This window comes from Oncorhynchus masou, chromosome 6, assembly GCF_036934945.1.
Source record: "Oncorhynchus masou masou isolate Uvic2021 chromosome 6, UVic_Omas_1.1, whole genome shotgun sequence".
Lineage (NCBI taxonomy): Eukaryota > Metazoa > Chordata > Actinopteri > Salmoniformes > Salmonidae > Oncorhynchus > Oncorhynchus masou.
The window spans coordinates 26,767,098-26,782,025 of record NC_088217.1 but is presented as its reverse complement, the minus strand read 5'-3'; the positions used below and the strand labels follow the sequence as shown (position 1 = coordinate 26,782,025).

At 44.4% G+C, this 14,928-nt stretch overlaps 1 protein-coding gene across 1 annotated transcript in view; it reads left to right on the top strand.

Moving 5' to 3' along the window:
- Positions 1–14,928, top strand: part of loxl2a (lysyl oxidase-like 2a) — a 57,615-nt gene that overhangs the window by 37,277 nt on the left and 5,410 nt on the right. The window contains exons 7-11 of the mRNA XM_064968128.1: positions 1,337–1,504; positions 10,731–10,896; positions 12,071–12,311; positions 12,625–12,740; positions 12,986–13,122. Of these exons, the coding sequence (XP_064824200.1) occupies positions 1,337–1,504; positions 10,731–10,896; positions 12,071–12,311; positions 12,625–12,740; positions 12,986–13,122 (828 nt within the window). The remainder of the gene's footprint in view (positions 1–1,336; positions 1,505–10,730; positions 10,897–12,070; positions 12,312–12,624; positions 12,741–12,985; positions 13,123–14,928) is intronic.

Genomic DNA, 14,928 nt, shown 5'->3' with positions numbered 1-14,928 from the left:
GTAATTCAGAATACTCAACAAAGATGATGGAATATGCTACCTCTTTGAATCAAGTGTCTTTTTTGGCTCATAATAAACATCCAATCTGTGGCCTAGCAGGGATCGAGTGCAGTTTTATTTTTACTGGTGTCCGCGGAGGTACTGCAGGGGGTCCGTAAATGTATTATTGTAATATTTTTTAAAATATATTTTATGTGGAGAAAAAAAGCATTTCATGAATATTGCTAGCTGCAATAGAATACCACTTTGGATAGCATTTTTATGTCTCTGCATCCAATAAAAAGGAAGTTCACAAGCCAATGCTAACTAGCGTTAGCACAATGACTGAACGTCTAAAGGAAGAGTTAGCATGGTAGCTGTTCTTGTTCATCCGACTCTGGGAAAGTAGATAAATGGCTTCATTGACAAAATCTCAAACGATACGTTTAATATGGAGGAAGTTACAGTAATTGGAGCTAATTACAGATTTTTTTCTGTATAGAAAACTCTTAGGCAGGCCGTCTAAGTGGTACATTTCTGGATGGAAAAACTGTTTCAGAGTCAAAGTAAACAACTAAAACCAGATAGAAAGCATGCATAAAAGATATTGAACTATATTTATTTTTAGATAATACCGTGTTTGAAAACTAATAATTAAAATATGGCTAGACATTCAGGGAGAAAATCCCCCCCAAAAACGGGCATTCAGGGCACATGTCCATTGAGGAACACAGCATTAGCCATGGCGAAATGCATAGAATTGCAGGAAATTTGCTTTAAAACTGCAAAATTATCTCTCAGCTCCATGCCAAACTGTGTAGAATTGCTAGATATTAGCTTCAAAACTGCAACAATTTATGGGGAAATGTGTAGAATTGCCGAAAATGTGCTTTACAACAGCAATATTTTCTCTATGCCGCCAATATATCTTTCTAGCTGATAGACTTATGTTAGAGTTTACACTTCCTCTCTCAATGAACTGTGGGGAGGTCAAAATAATGAAACTGTCTACCAAGTCTATTCATTTTAAAATGTTGATTACTTCTACTTGCCATTATTATTCAGCTGATGATAAGGCAAAACCTGATTTTAAATTGTTTTGCTAACAAATGATGAAGGCTCCTTTGTCGCTGGTTTGCCTGTGCGGGAGTCCATGGGCTCGACCCCTGGTATAGTGGTCTAAGCCACTGCCCCTAAAACACATAAGCATGGATTCCAATCCGGCCCACTGCTATCTCAGCACACTTTCTCCTCCTGTCTTTCCTCTCTATCTCTGGCGTGTCCAATAAACCCAAAACATATGAGTAGAATGGGACTGCCTTTATAAACATCTGATCTCTCCTTTACTGTGTTGCAGCTGCGTCTGAGCGGTGGGCGGAACCCGTTTGAGGGGCGTGTGGAGGTGCTGGTGGAGAAGAATGACTCGCTGGTGTGGGGCACAGTGTGTAGTGATAGCTGGGGCACCATGGAGGCCACGGTCGTGTGCAGGCAGCTGGGCCTTGGGTTCGCCAGCAACGCCTTCCAGGTGTGTTTACACACATCAAACGCTCATCCCATTGGCTGGTCAGCCAGATGATCAAAAGCCTAACATTCTTTGACAAACGGTCAATTTCATCTCAGATTTTTTTATGATTATTTCAAAATCCTGTACAGTAAAACTATTACCATTGTGTTTCCTGTTTCTGTGTAAGTATCGACAACATGTAATAATATCAAGGGTCAATTATACCTTTTGTGTGATTGGAACTCACAGATAAGTATAGGTTTTTACCCCAGTGTTATTTGTGTGGATGTTGGGGAAATAGTCAGGTCTAGCACTGGTGCTATGACTTCATAAAACTACCTAATTTGGTCCTACTGTGTTTCAAGTTGGCCTCAGTTATATACATCAGAGCCATGTAATCACCTCCAGTAAACTTCATATATCCATATGGGTCTGATATACTTAGCTGTAAACAGCTGGAGATGCTCACTAAAGGAAACTAGGAAAGTAAAAGGGGCTCTGACCTTAGAGTTTATAGTCTCCACACTGACAGAGGGGATGGAGTGAGGAGAGGCTACAGGTTAGCCTGGGTACCATAAACATTCACATGTACAGGCCTGTGGCATATGTGAACAGTATACACTTGGTGGTGGGGAGTCCGCTCCCGCTCTTTGAAGTTTCATTGGCCCACCACCATCAGCAATCCCTATATTGGCTAGATACACTTTTCTGCTGATGTACCAGACCTATTAGTGTAATGTTGATTCTTTGTGTTGTTTAAAGGATTATACAAGAGCTATCTTTAGTCCCACGGTGTGCGATACACCACCTCTATGTGCATTCTTTATACATTTTTTGTTTGTTTTGGGGTTCGGACGAGTCTACTGTTTGAGAGTCTGTCATCATTAAATCATTTGTAGTGTATTAACATGCTGAATGCCACTGGCAGTGGTGCTAAAAGCCTGGAAAGTATTTATGAATCATGGAAGAACTGGGTTAATGGGAGGGAGAGTTTAATGAGTGGAAATTGGACTGGGCTGATAGAGCTCAGAGTAATTGTGTGATTAAGTGCGACTTCGATTATTGTGTACTAATCCGCCTCTTAATGGCAGTCTACATAACATTTCCATGATGTGTTTGGGGATGCTTTAAATGTACTAGAAAGCACACACACATGTGCACAGACACACAGACAGACAAACACACAGAAAGACACACTTATTTGTTACTTGTATTTCTCCTGTGTTTTTGTTCACCTTATGTTATTTGTAGTGCTACATTGATATTGATTACTGCATTGTTGGGTTTGGAGCTTGCAAGAAAGGCATTTCACTGTACTTGTGCAGGTGACATTAAAACTAAAAACTTTCCTGCAGAGATCCAGTAATGTTATGTTAACAGAGGTTAATCTGTTACAAAAGCCTGGTGGAGAGTAGAGCAGAAACGGAAGCAGCAGAGCCTGTCCCGTGGAGAGAAGAGCAGAGACGGAAGTAGCAGAGACTGTCCCAGATGGTGGAGCAGCAGCAGCAGCAGCAGATTAGAGCAGTCCATTAGAACAGTCCATCATCAAACACACACAGCTTCCTGGCAGCCTGCTCTGGTTCCCCTTTCCTGACTTACTGCTCTGGTTCCTCTTTCCTGACTTACTGCTCTGGTTCCTCTTTCCTGATTTACTGCTCTGGTTCCCCTTTCCTGACTTACTGCTCCTCTGGTTCCCCTTTCCTGACTTACTGCTCTGTGCTCTAAGGCTGCATCCCAAATGGCACCCTATTCCCTATATAATGCCCCATGGGCCCTGGTCAAAAGTAGTGGACTATAAAGGGAATAGGGTGCTATTTGCGAAGCAAATTAAGTGTTTCTGAAGGCAGCCGAACAGATGGAAAATATGACACCAAAGTCTAAAACTCCATTCCATAGAACCCCCCCTGCATCCCCCAAACCACCCTCCCCCTACTCCTTTTATATTGGAGATACCAGGAAGAATGAGTTTTTATCCTCTTGGCTTTGGGATTCGATATAGATGCATACAGATGATACAGTATTAAGAGGCTGAGTCAGATCCATGAGGACAGATGTAATACATTACTCACTCATTGTGACTCACCCACTCTCTTTCTTTCTCTTTTTCTTTCTTTCTCTCTCTCTTTAAATATAGTTGATTTTTACAGCAAAATACATTACATAGCAACATTTAATTGAAGATGTAGAGACTGTTTCTTTAAGGATCTTGCTACTTGCTTTATAAAGCCTCATCAGAAACATGGAATCTAGAAAACATCCACCAGAGAAAAAGAAGCCTAACCCATATGCTATTCACTTCCTCAATTACATATTGTCTATCTTCTCAAGGAGATTTGGACAACAACTATCAGAATGGGTTCTACTAGGCAGATGTTCCCATATCTCAACAATAGCAAAATTGGGGTTAAGTGCCTTGCTCAAGGGCACATTCACAGATTTTTGCACCTTGTTGGCTTGAGTATTGATATCAAACTTGTATTTGTCACATGCGCCGAATACAATAAGTGTAGACCGTACCGTGAAATGCTTACTTACAAGCCCATAACCAACAGTGCAGTTCAAGAAGAGTTAAGAAAATATTTACCAAATAAACTAAAGTAAAAAATAATAAAAAGTAACACAATAACGAGGCTATATACAGGGGGTACCAGTACCGAGTCAGTGTGCAGGAGTACAGGTTAGTTGAGTTCATTTGTACATGTAGGTAAGGGTGAAGTGACTATGCATAGATGTCACTGTTGTCGTCAGCAAACTTAATGATGGTGTTGGAGTCGTGTTTGGGCCCGCAGTCTTGGGTGAACAGGAAGTACAGGAGTGGACAAAGTACACACCCTTGAGGGGCCCCAGTGTTGAGGATCGGCGTGGCAAATGTGTTGTTGTCTACACTTACCACCTGGGGGCAGCCTGTCAGGAAGTCCAGGATCTAGTTGCAGAGGGAGGTGTTTAGTCCCAGGGTCCTTAGCTTAGTGATGAGCTTCGTGGGCACTATGGTGTTGAACACTGAGCTGCGGTCAATGAAAAGCATTCTCACATAGGCGTTCCTTTTGTCCAGGTGGAAAGGGCAGTGTGGAGTGTGATTTGAGATTGTGTCATCAGTGGATCTGTTGGGGCGGTGTGCAAATTGGAGTGGGTCTAGGGTATCTGGGAGGATGCTGTTGATGCCATGACCAGCCTTTCAAAGCATTTCATGGCTACCGACGTGAGTGCTACGGGGCGGTAATCATTTAGACAGCTTACCTTCGCTTCCTTGGGCCAGGGGCTATGGTGGTCTGCTTGAAACATGTAGGTATTACAGACACTTGCCAGGTGGTCCGCGCATGCTTTGAGTACACATCCTGGTAATCCATCTGGGCCCGCGGCTTTGTGTATGTTGATCTGTTTAAAGGTCTTGCTCATATCGGCTCCTGAGAGCGTTATCACACAGTCAACAGCTGGTGCTCTCGCGCATGCTTCAATGTTGCCTGCCTCGAAGCGAGCATGAAAGGCATTTCGCTCGTCTGGTAGGCTTGCATCACTCGGCAGCTCGCGTCTGGGTTTTCCTTTGCAGTACGTAATAGTTTCCAAGCCCTGCCACATATTTTGAGTGTCAGAGCTGGTGTAGTAGCATTGAATCTTAATCCTGTATTGATGCTTTGCTTGTTTGATGGTTCGTCTGAGGGCATAGGGGGATTTCTTATAGGCGTCCGGATTAGTGCTCCTTGAAAGCAGCAACTCTAGCTTTTAGCTCGAATGCGGATGTTGCCTGTAATCCATGGCTTCTGGTTGGGAAATGTACATACAGTCACTGTGGGGACGACGTCGTCGATACACTTATTGATTAAGACGATGACTGAGGTGGTATACTCCTCAATGCCATTGGATGAATCCCGGAACATATTCCAGTCTGTGCTAGCATAACAGTCCTGTAGCGTAGCATCCGCTATTTAGTTTTAGCTTGAAAGCAGGAATCAGGAGGATAGAATTATGGTCAGATTTGCCAAATGGATGGTGGGGGAGAGCTTTGTATGCATCTATGCGTGTGAAGTAAAGGTGGTCTAGAGGTTTTTTTCCTCTGGTTGCTCATGTGACATCCTGGTAAAAATTTGGTAAAACTGATTTAAGTTTGCCTGCATTAAAGTCCCCGGCCATTAGGAGCGCCACTTCTGGGTGAGCATTTTCTTGTTTGCTTATGGCCTTATAGAGTTGGTTGAGTGTGGTCTTAGTGCCAGCATCTTTCTGTGGTAGATGGTGTGGTCTACAGATTATCATATGGTACTCTACCTCAGGTGAGCAATACTTCGAGACTTCTTTAATATTAGACATTACGCACCAGCTGTTATTGACAAAAAGACACACACCCCCACCCCTCGTCTTACCAGACGTAGCTTCTCTGTTCTGCCGGTGCATGGAAAATTCCCGCCAGCTCTATATTATCCGTGTCGTCATTCAGCCACGACTCAGTGAAATATAAGATATTATAGTTCTTAATGTCCCGTTGGTAGGATAATCGCAATCGTAGGTCATTCATTTTATTTTCAAATGATTGCAAGTAGAATGGACGGCAGTGGGAGTTTACTTGCTCGCCTACGGATTCTCAGAAGGCAGCCTGATCTGTGTCCTCTTTTCCGCCGTCTTTTCTTCACGCAAATGACAGGGATCTGGGCCTGTTCCCAGGAGAGCAGTATATCCTTCTCGTCAAACATGTTCAAGGAAAAATCTTGTTCTTAGGTCCAAAAGTTATTTTCTGTTATAAGACGGTAGCAGCAACATTATGTATAAAATACACAAAACTACTACCTTATACACACAAGTGGAAAGGGATAAAGAATATGTACATAAAGATATATGAATGAGTGATGGTACAGAACGGCATAGCCAAGATGCAGTAGATGGTATCGAGTACAGTATATACATATGAGATGAGTAATGTAGGGTATATAAACAAAGTGGCATAGTTTAAAGTGGCTAGTGATACATGTATTACATAAAGATGCAGTAGATGATATAGAGTACAGTATATACATATACATATGAGATGAGTAATGTAGGGTATGTAAACATTATACACTGCTCAAAAAAATAAAGGGAACACTAAGATAACACATCCTAGATCTGAATGAATGAAATATTCTTATTAAATACTTGTTTCTTTACATAGTTGAATGTGCTGACAACAAAACCACACAAAAAGTATCAATGGAAATGAAATTGATCAACCCATGGACGTCTGGATTTGGAGTCACACTCAAAATTAAAGTGGAAAACCACACTACAGGCTGATCCAACTTTGATGTAATGTCCTTAAAACAAGTGGGCTCAGTAGTGTGTGTGGCCTCCACGTGCCTGTATGACCTCCCTACAACGCCTGGGCATGCTCCTGATGAGGTGGCGGATGGTCTCCTGAGGGATCTCCTCCCAGACCTGGACTAAAGCATCCGCCCAACTCCTGGACAGTCTGTGGTGCAACGTGGCATTGGTGGATGGAGCGAGACATTACGTCCCAGATGTGCTCAATTGGATTCAGGTCTGGGGAACGGGCGGGCCAGTCCATAGCATCAATGCCTTCCTCTTGCAGGAACTGCTGACACACTCCAGCCACATGAGGTCTAGCATTGTCTTGCATTAGGAGGAACCCAGGGCCAACCGCACCAGCATATGGTCTCACAAGGGGTCTGAGGATCTCATCTCGGTACCTAATGGCAGTCAGGCTACCTCTGGCGAGCACATGGAGGGCTGTGCGGCCCCCCCAAAGAAATGCCACCCCACACCATGACTGACCCACCGCCAAACCGGTCATGCTGGAGGATATTGCCGGCAGCAGAACGTTCTCCACGGCGTCTCCAGACTGTCATGTCTGTCACATGTGCTCAGTGTGAACCTGCTTTCATCTGTGAAGAGCACAGGGCGCCAGTGGCGAATTTGCCAATCTTGGTGTTCTCTGGCAAATGCCAAACGTCCTGCACGGTGTTGGGCTGTAAGCACAACCCCCACCTGTGGACGTCGGGCCCTCATACCACCCTCATGCAGTCTGTTTCTGATCGTTTGAGGAGACACATGCACATTTGTGGCCTGCTGGAGGTAATTTTGCAGGGCTCTGGCAGTTCTCCTCCTTGCACAAAGGCAGAGGTAGCGGTCCTGCTGCTGGGTTGTTGCCCTTCTACGGCCTCCTCCACTTCTCCTGATGCACTGGCCTGTCTCCTGGTAGCACCTCCATGCTCTGGACACTACGCTGACAGACATAGCAAACCTTCTTGCCACAGCTCGCATTGATGTGCCATCCTGGATGAGCTGCACTACCTGAGCCACTTGTGTGGGTTGTAGACTCAGTCTCATGCTACCACTAGAGTGAAAGCACCGCCAGCATTCAAAAGTGACCAAAACATCAGCCAGGAAGCATAGGAACTGAGAAGTGGTCTGTGGTCATCACCTGCAGAACCACTGCTTTATTGGGGGTGTCTTGCTAATTGCCTATAATTTCCACCTGTTGTCTATTCCATTCGCACAACAACATGTGAAATTTATTGTCAATCAGTGTTGCTTCCTAAGTGGACAGTTTGATTTCACAGAAGTGTGATTGACTTAGAGTTACATTGTTTTTTATTTATTTTTTATTTCACCTTTATTTAACCAGGTAGGCTAGTTGAGAACAAGTTCTCATTTGCAACTGCGACCTGGGCAAGATAAAGCATAGCAGTGTGAACAGACAACACAGAGTTACACATGGAGTAAACAATTAACAAGTCAATAACACAGTAGAAAAAAAGGGGAGTCTATATACATTGTGTGCAAAAGGCATGAGGAGGTAGGCGAATATTTACAATTTTGCAGATTAACACTGGAGTGATACATGATCAGATGGTCATGTACAGGTAGAGATATTGGTGTGCAAAAGAGCAGAAAAGTAAATAAATAAAAACAGTATGGGGATGAGGTAGGTGAAAATGGGTGGGCTATTTACCAGTAGACTATGTACAGCTGCAGCGATCGGTTAGCTGCTCAGATAGCAGATGTTTGAAGTCTCCAACTTCAGGGATTTTTGCAATTCGTTCCAGTCACAGGCAGCAGAGTACTGGAACGAAAAGCGGCCAAATGAGGTGTTGGCTTTAGGGATGATCAGTGAGATACACCTGCTGGAGCGCGTGCTACGGATGGGTGTTGCCATCGTGACCAGTGAACTGAGATAAGGCGGAGCTTTACCTAGCATGGACTTGTAGATGACCTGGAGCCAGTGGGTCTGGCGACGAATATGTAGCGAGGGCCAGCCGACTAGAGCATACAAGTCGCAGTGGTGGGTGGTATAAGGTGCTTTAGTGACAAAACGGATGGCACTGTGGTAAACTGCATCCAGTTTGCGGAGTAGAGTGTTGGAAGCAATTTTGTAGATGACATCGCCGAAGTCGAGGATCGGTAGGATAGTCAGTTTTACTAGGGTAAGTTTGGCGGCGTGAGTGAAGGAGGCTTTGTTGCGGAATAGAAAGCCGACTCTTGATTTGATTTTCAATTGGAGATGTTTGATATGAGTCTGGAAGGACAGTTTACAGTCTAGCCAGACACCTAGGTACTTATAGATGTCCACATATTCAAGGTCGGAACCATCCAGGGTGGTGATGCTCGTCGGGCATGCGGGTGCAGGCAGCGATCGGTTGAAAAGTATGCATTTGGTTTTACTAGCGTTTAAGAGCAGTTGGAGGCCACGGAAGGAGTGTTGTATGGCATTGAAGCTCGTTTGGAGGTTAGATAGCACAGTGTCCAAGGACGGGCCGGAAGTATATAGAATGGTGTCGTCTGCGTAGAGGTGGATCAGGGAATCGCCCGCAGCAAGAGCAACATCATTGATATATACAGAGAAAAGAGTCGGCCCGAGAATTGAACCCTGTGGCACCCCCATAGAGACTGCCAGAGGACCGGACAGCATGCCCTCCGATTTGACACACTGAATTCTGTCTGCAAAGTAATTGGTGAACCAGGCAAGGCAGTCATCCGAAAAACCGAGGCTACTGAGTCTGCCGATAAGAATATGGTGATTGACAGAGTCGAAAGCCTTGGCAAGGTTGATGAAGACGGCTGCACAGTACTGTCTTTTATCGATGGCGGTTATGATATCGTTTAGTACCTTGAGTGTGGCTGAGGTGCACCCGTGACCGGCTCGGAAACCAGATTGCACAGTGGAGAAGGTACGGTGTGAATCGAGATGGTTAGTGACCTGTTTGTTGACTTGGCTTTCGAAGACCTTAGATAGGCAGGGCAGGATGGATATAGGTCTGTAACAGTTTGGGTCCAGGGTGTCTCCCCCTTTGAAGAGGGGGATGACTGCGGCAGCTTTCCAATCCTTGGGGATCTCAGACGATATGAAAGAGAGGTTGAACAGGCTGGTAATAGGGGTTGCGACAATGGCGGCGGAAAGTTTCAGAAATAGAGGGTTCAGATTGTCAAGCCCAGGTGATTTGTACGGGTCCAGGTTTTGCAGCTCTTTCAGAACATCTGCTATCTGGATTTGGGTAAAGGAGAACCTGGAGGGGCTTGGGCGAGGAGCTGCGGGGGGGCGGAGCTGTTGGCCGAGGTTGGAGTGGCCAGGCGGAAGGCATGGCCAGCCGTTGAGAAATGCTTGTTGAAGTTTTCGATGACCGGTTGATGACCGGTTAGCTGAAGACCGCTAGCATAGCTGGTAGTTAGCTGGCTAGCTTCAGTTGAGGGGTTCCGAAGTAAATATAAATATAATTATAAATACTTAGGAAAAGTAGCTACATTGGGTGAGGCGGGTTGCAGGAGAGTATTTGGAAGCTGAGGTTTAGCAAAATGTTTTAAAGGATATGCGAAGAAAAATATGTAAAAACGAGAAAAAAAAACGATATATACAAAGGAAACGATTCGACACGTCTTACTGCTACGCCATCTTGGTTGTTGTTGTTTAAGTGTTCCCTTTATTTTTTTGAGCAGTGTATATGATGTGTATAAAATAAGTGAAAAAATAGGTTACAGACAACACAAAAAAAACTAACAAAATAGCACAATTGGTTAGGGGCATGTAAAACGTCAGACATCCTCTTCGGCGCCATCTTAACCAGCGACCATTAGGATACTGCGCTCAAACCGCTAGGCTACCTGCCGCCCTATAGCTATGCAGGTCCATGGCTTGAAGGTATGGAAATGTAGATAGGGAAACCTCTTGTTGTAAAATGACTAACAGTTTCCCCTCTTGAGTTTAGAAAATGGAAGCTGGGCCTATGTTTGATGAGTTTGCCTGTGTGGTGTTATTTCTCCCTACTAGGAGACGTGGTACTGGCCGGGAGACGTGAGGGCTGATGACGTGGTGATGAGTGGGGTCAGGTGCTCAGGAACAGAGATGACCTTGGCCCAATGCCTCCATCACGGGAAACACCTCCACTGCCCTCGAGGGGGAGGGCGCTTCGCTGCTGGAGTATCCTGCTCCGAGTGTAAGTCACTGATGATAACTACTGTCTGTAATTAAGGTCTAGATTAACTCAGATCAAGAGTTAACCGGTGATGGCAGACACCCGCGTTAAAAGTTCAAAACAAGAAAGTGTAGGCTATATAGAAATAATGATGCTAAAATTAAAAATCATTAAACAAAATAATGAGGTTTTCTATCAGCCTAATCAAGGTGTAGATTACATCTCACATTCCAGTGTCCAACTTGTAAACAAGGCTGCATGGGATTTCTGTTAATGCAACTCCATGCAGCAAATGGCAATGTCCACTTTTGGTATAATGCCAGGAGCCACTTATGGATTTGGCAGTTCTACCTCTGACACGTCAATACAACCACTATGCGGATGTCGACCAAAGCAGATCTGATTGAATAGAGCCCTAAGACCCTGAAAACTCTTGACCAACCCTCAACCCTAATACTCAAGGCACCACTGCAGGCACACAACACATACAACCTCTGCAATAGTTAGATGATTAGTAATGATTAACAATCAAATCACCATTCCACATCACTGTGTCGTGCCTAAGAACAGCCCTTAGCTGTGGTATAAACCACACCCCCTCAGGCCTTATTGCTTAAATATATTCCACTCATTATCTGAATTTCATTGATACACTAAGCTGATGAATTTCAAGCAGAGACAGGCGATAGTGTATCAGTTGACTTGTCATGTAGAAAAGGTGATCTTGTACAATGTTGCACGGGGCAGAATGGCATACAACACTGTGCTACGTTTTTACACTAGCCAACAACTTGACAATATCCCTATTTCTGATGATTTATCCTACTTATGTACTGTATAAGGATAATGAAACGTTAAGACTGACATGTTTCTCAACATGCTCACAACCTGACATTGGATACTAATGTGTATCTTGTATTTTTTGCTATTAGATTAAATGGTAGTTAAAATTACTAAATGGTGTATTAGTGACAACACTAAACGTTCTCATTGTATTTCATGAAACCTTTTTTTATTTTTCATGAATTACTCCAGGGTGAAAGATGTGTGAAACCCCAATGAATGAACAATTAAATGTTCTTAAAGATAAGGGAATTACAAGTGTTGTCAGTTATATACCACTTACATCTGAACAATGTACCGAAGTGATTGAAAATAAAAATAAACTAACGACCTCTCCCGCCCTGGCATGCAGCGGCCCCAGACTTGGTTCTCAACGCTCAGGTGGTGGAACACACCACCTACCTGGAGGACCGGCCAATGTACATACTGCAGTGTGCTAATGAGGAGCACTGTCTGTCCAGCAGCGCTGCCACCGCCACACCCTCCTCCTACCGTCGCCTGATGCGCTTCTCCTCCCAAATCCACAACAACGGACGGTCCGACTTCCGCCCCAGGGCTGCACACAACTCCTGGGTCTGGCACGACTGCCACAGGTAAAGTGGAGGATGAATTCTTTGGTCCTTCAGTTTAGCAATTTAGTTAAGTAGTGGACACTATGATAAAGGGGGCTGGACAACAGCATGCAAACAAGCATCATGAGCAGGACCTCTTTGTGAGTGTTACATAAGTTGAGAACAATCACAGTGCTGGAATAAAAGTCCTCTGGATGATGTCATTTTTGCAGTCTTATGAGATCATACATTTGTGGTCATCTTGAGGCAGTGCCTGCTGTGGTTGTACAGAGGCTCGTTATGATGATGAGGGTGGTGGTGATGAACATGATTGACTGTCTATCTCCCGGTCCAGACACTACCACAGCATGGAGGTGTTCACCCACTATGACCTGCTGAGCCTCAATGGCACCAAGGTAGCAGAGGGACACAAGGCCAGTTTCTGTCTGGAGGACACCCAATGTGAAGAGGGTAAAAAGCTTTAATGTGAAAGGGGTAAAAAGGCTTTGTGTAAAACAAGTGATTCATATCACGACAAACCTCGAATACGTTCCTGATTCTCTGCTCTAACACTCTTCACTGTTGTCTCCGACCTACAATAAGACTTCACTGTTGTCTCCGGAGATAACAGTGAAGTGTGTTACTGTAGGTCAATCTAACGCTATTCACTGTTCTCTCCAATCTAACACTCTTCACTGTTGTCTCTGGCCGGGCAGGTACTGAGAAGAGGTACGAGTGTGCTAACTTCGGACAGCAGGGCATCACTGTTGGCTGCTGGGATACGTACAGACACGACATCGACTGTCAGTGGATAGACGTGACAGACGTCGTGCCAGGAGACTACATCTTCCAGGTGAGAATCTTAATTGATTTTTTATTCTTTCAAAACGTTTGTTTCCCCCCATACCCCCCAGTTTTAATTTAAAATAACAATTATATTACAATAGGCATGTGATTCTATACATCCATCCAAATATGAAATAGGAGCAAGGTGCTTGTCTTACATGAGAATCTTATAATAAACTGGGAGTAGTTACAGTTCTTCTAATCACTTCTGGTTCCATGGGGATTACAGGAGTCAATTCATTTAAAAGGAATTCACATTTAATCATTCAGCTTGTCACTTTCCCAGCATTTTAATATTGTTACAATTTCACTAATAGTTGCTGCAAACACAGATGGCTATTTTGGTATTAGCAAGAGTATCTGGGTTATCTGATGACATCATAAATAACCTCAGCAAAAAAAAGAAATGTCCCTTTTCCAGGACCCCATCTTTCAAAGATAATTCTTAAAAATCCAAATAACTTCACGCATCTTCATTGTAAAGGGTTTAAACATGAACCACAAATAATTAATGAACATGCACCTGTGGAACGGTCATTAAGACACTAACAGCTTAGGCAAATAAGGTTACATAAGGCAAATAAGATGCCGTAGCAGTGTAGACGTGTTTTGTTCGTCCTCTCGTGTACTTTTATATATATTTCAATTTTTTCCCCCAATCTCTTTTCGATTTTTAATTCTAATATACCTTCCAGTAACCTGCCTCACCCAATGTGATACGGAATCGCTATTATTTTTTAACTTTAGAACACATTCAAGAACTTCCAGAAGCTAACCAGCTAATTAGCTACAAGCTATTTAGTCATTGTTAGCCACTGCTAGCATCTTTTACCTTCTGCACAGATACCATCCCTGTTCTTAGCCTGGATATTACTCGCCAATCTACCAGTATCGGACTGTCTCTCCACAACAACGCCGGATTCCTGCCGTAATCCCTGGGCCACTACTTCTAATCTTCACAGCTTGCTTGCACCCTCCGTGGCACCCAGTACCAAAGCTATCCCTGAGACCCACCTCCCGGCCTACTCAGCTGTTCACCCGAACCCCACTCATACACGGCTAGAGCCCAATACTCCACTGGATCCTTGCTGTAAACTCTGGACCTTGGCACCAGATCACTGCTGCTACCGATTGGCTATAGTGGCTAATGCCACTGCCACGAAGCTAGCACCAGTTAGCCGTGAGCCAGCGTCTGGTCAGCCGACGAATACTCCATCCGCTGTGCCTTCAACCGGCCTCCGTCTGAGCAGACCCCCCTACCACCCCCGGGCTACTAACTTTAAAACGCTGTGTCGCCCGCGTGCTAGCGGCTTCCCTGTTCCAACTACTGCTGCCCCCTGGACACTATCATCACTTGGCTACATAGCTGATGCCTGCTTGACTGTCCAGTAACCACGGTACTCCATTCTGTTTCATTTATGTTTTATCTGTCGGCCCCAGCCGCGAGCTCAGGCTCTGTGTGTAGTTAATCCGACCCTCTCTGCCTAGTCATCGCCATTTTACCTGCTGTTGTTGTGTTAGCTGACTAGCTGTCAGCTGTTGTTTTAGCTAGTTCTCCCAATCAAGACCTGCGATTACTTTATGTCTTGCTGTATGTCTCTCTCAAATATCAATATGCCTTGTACTGCCGATTACTGTTGTTCAGGTTAGTTATCATTGTTTTAGTTTACAATGGAGCCCCTAGTTCCACTCATTATACCTCTGATACCTCCTTTGTCCCACATCCCACACATGCGGTGACCTCACCCATTATAACCAGCATGTCCAGAGATACAACCTCTCTTACTATCACCCAGTGCCTGGGCTTAACTCC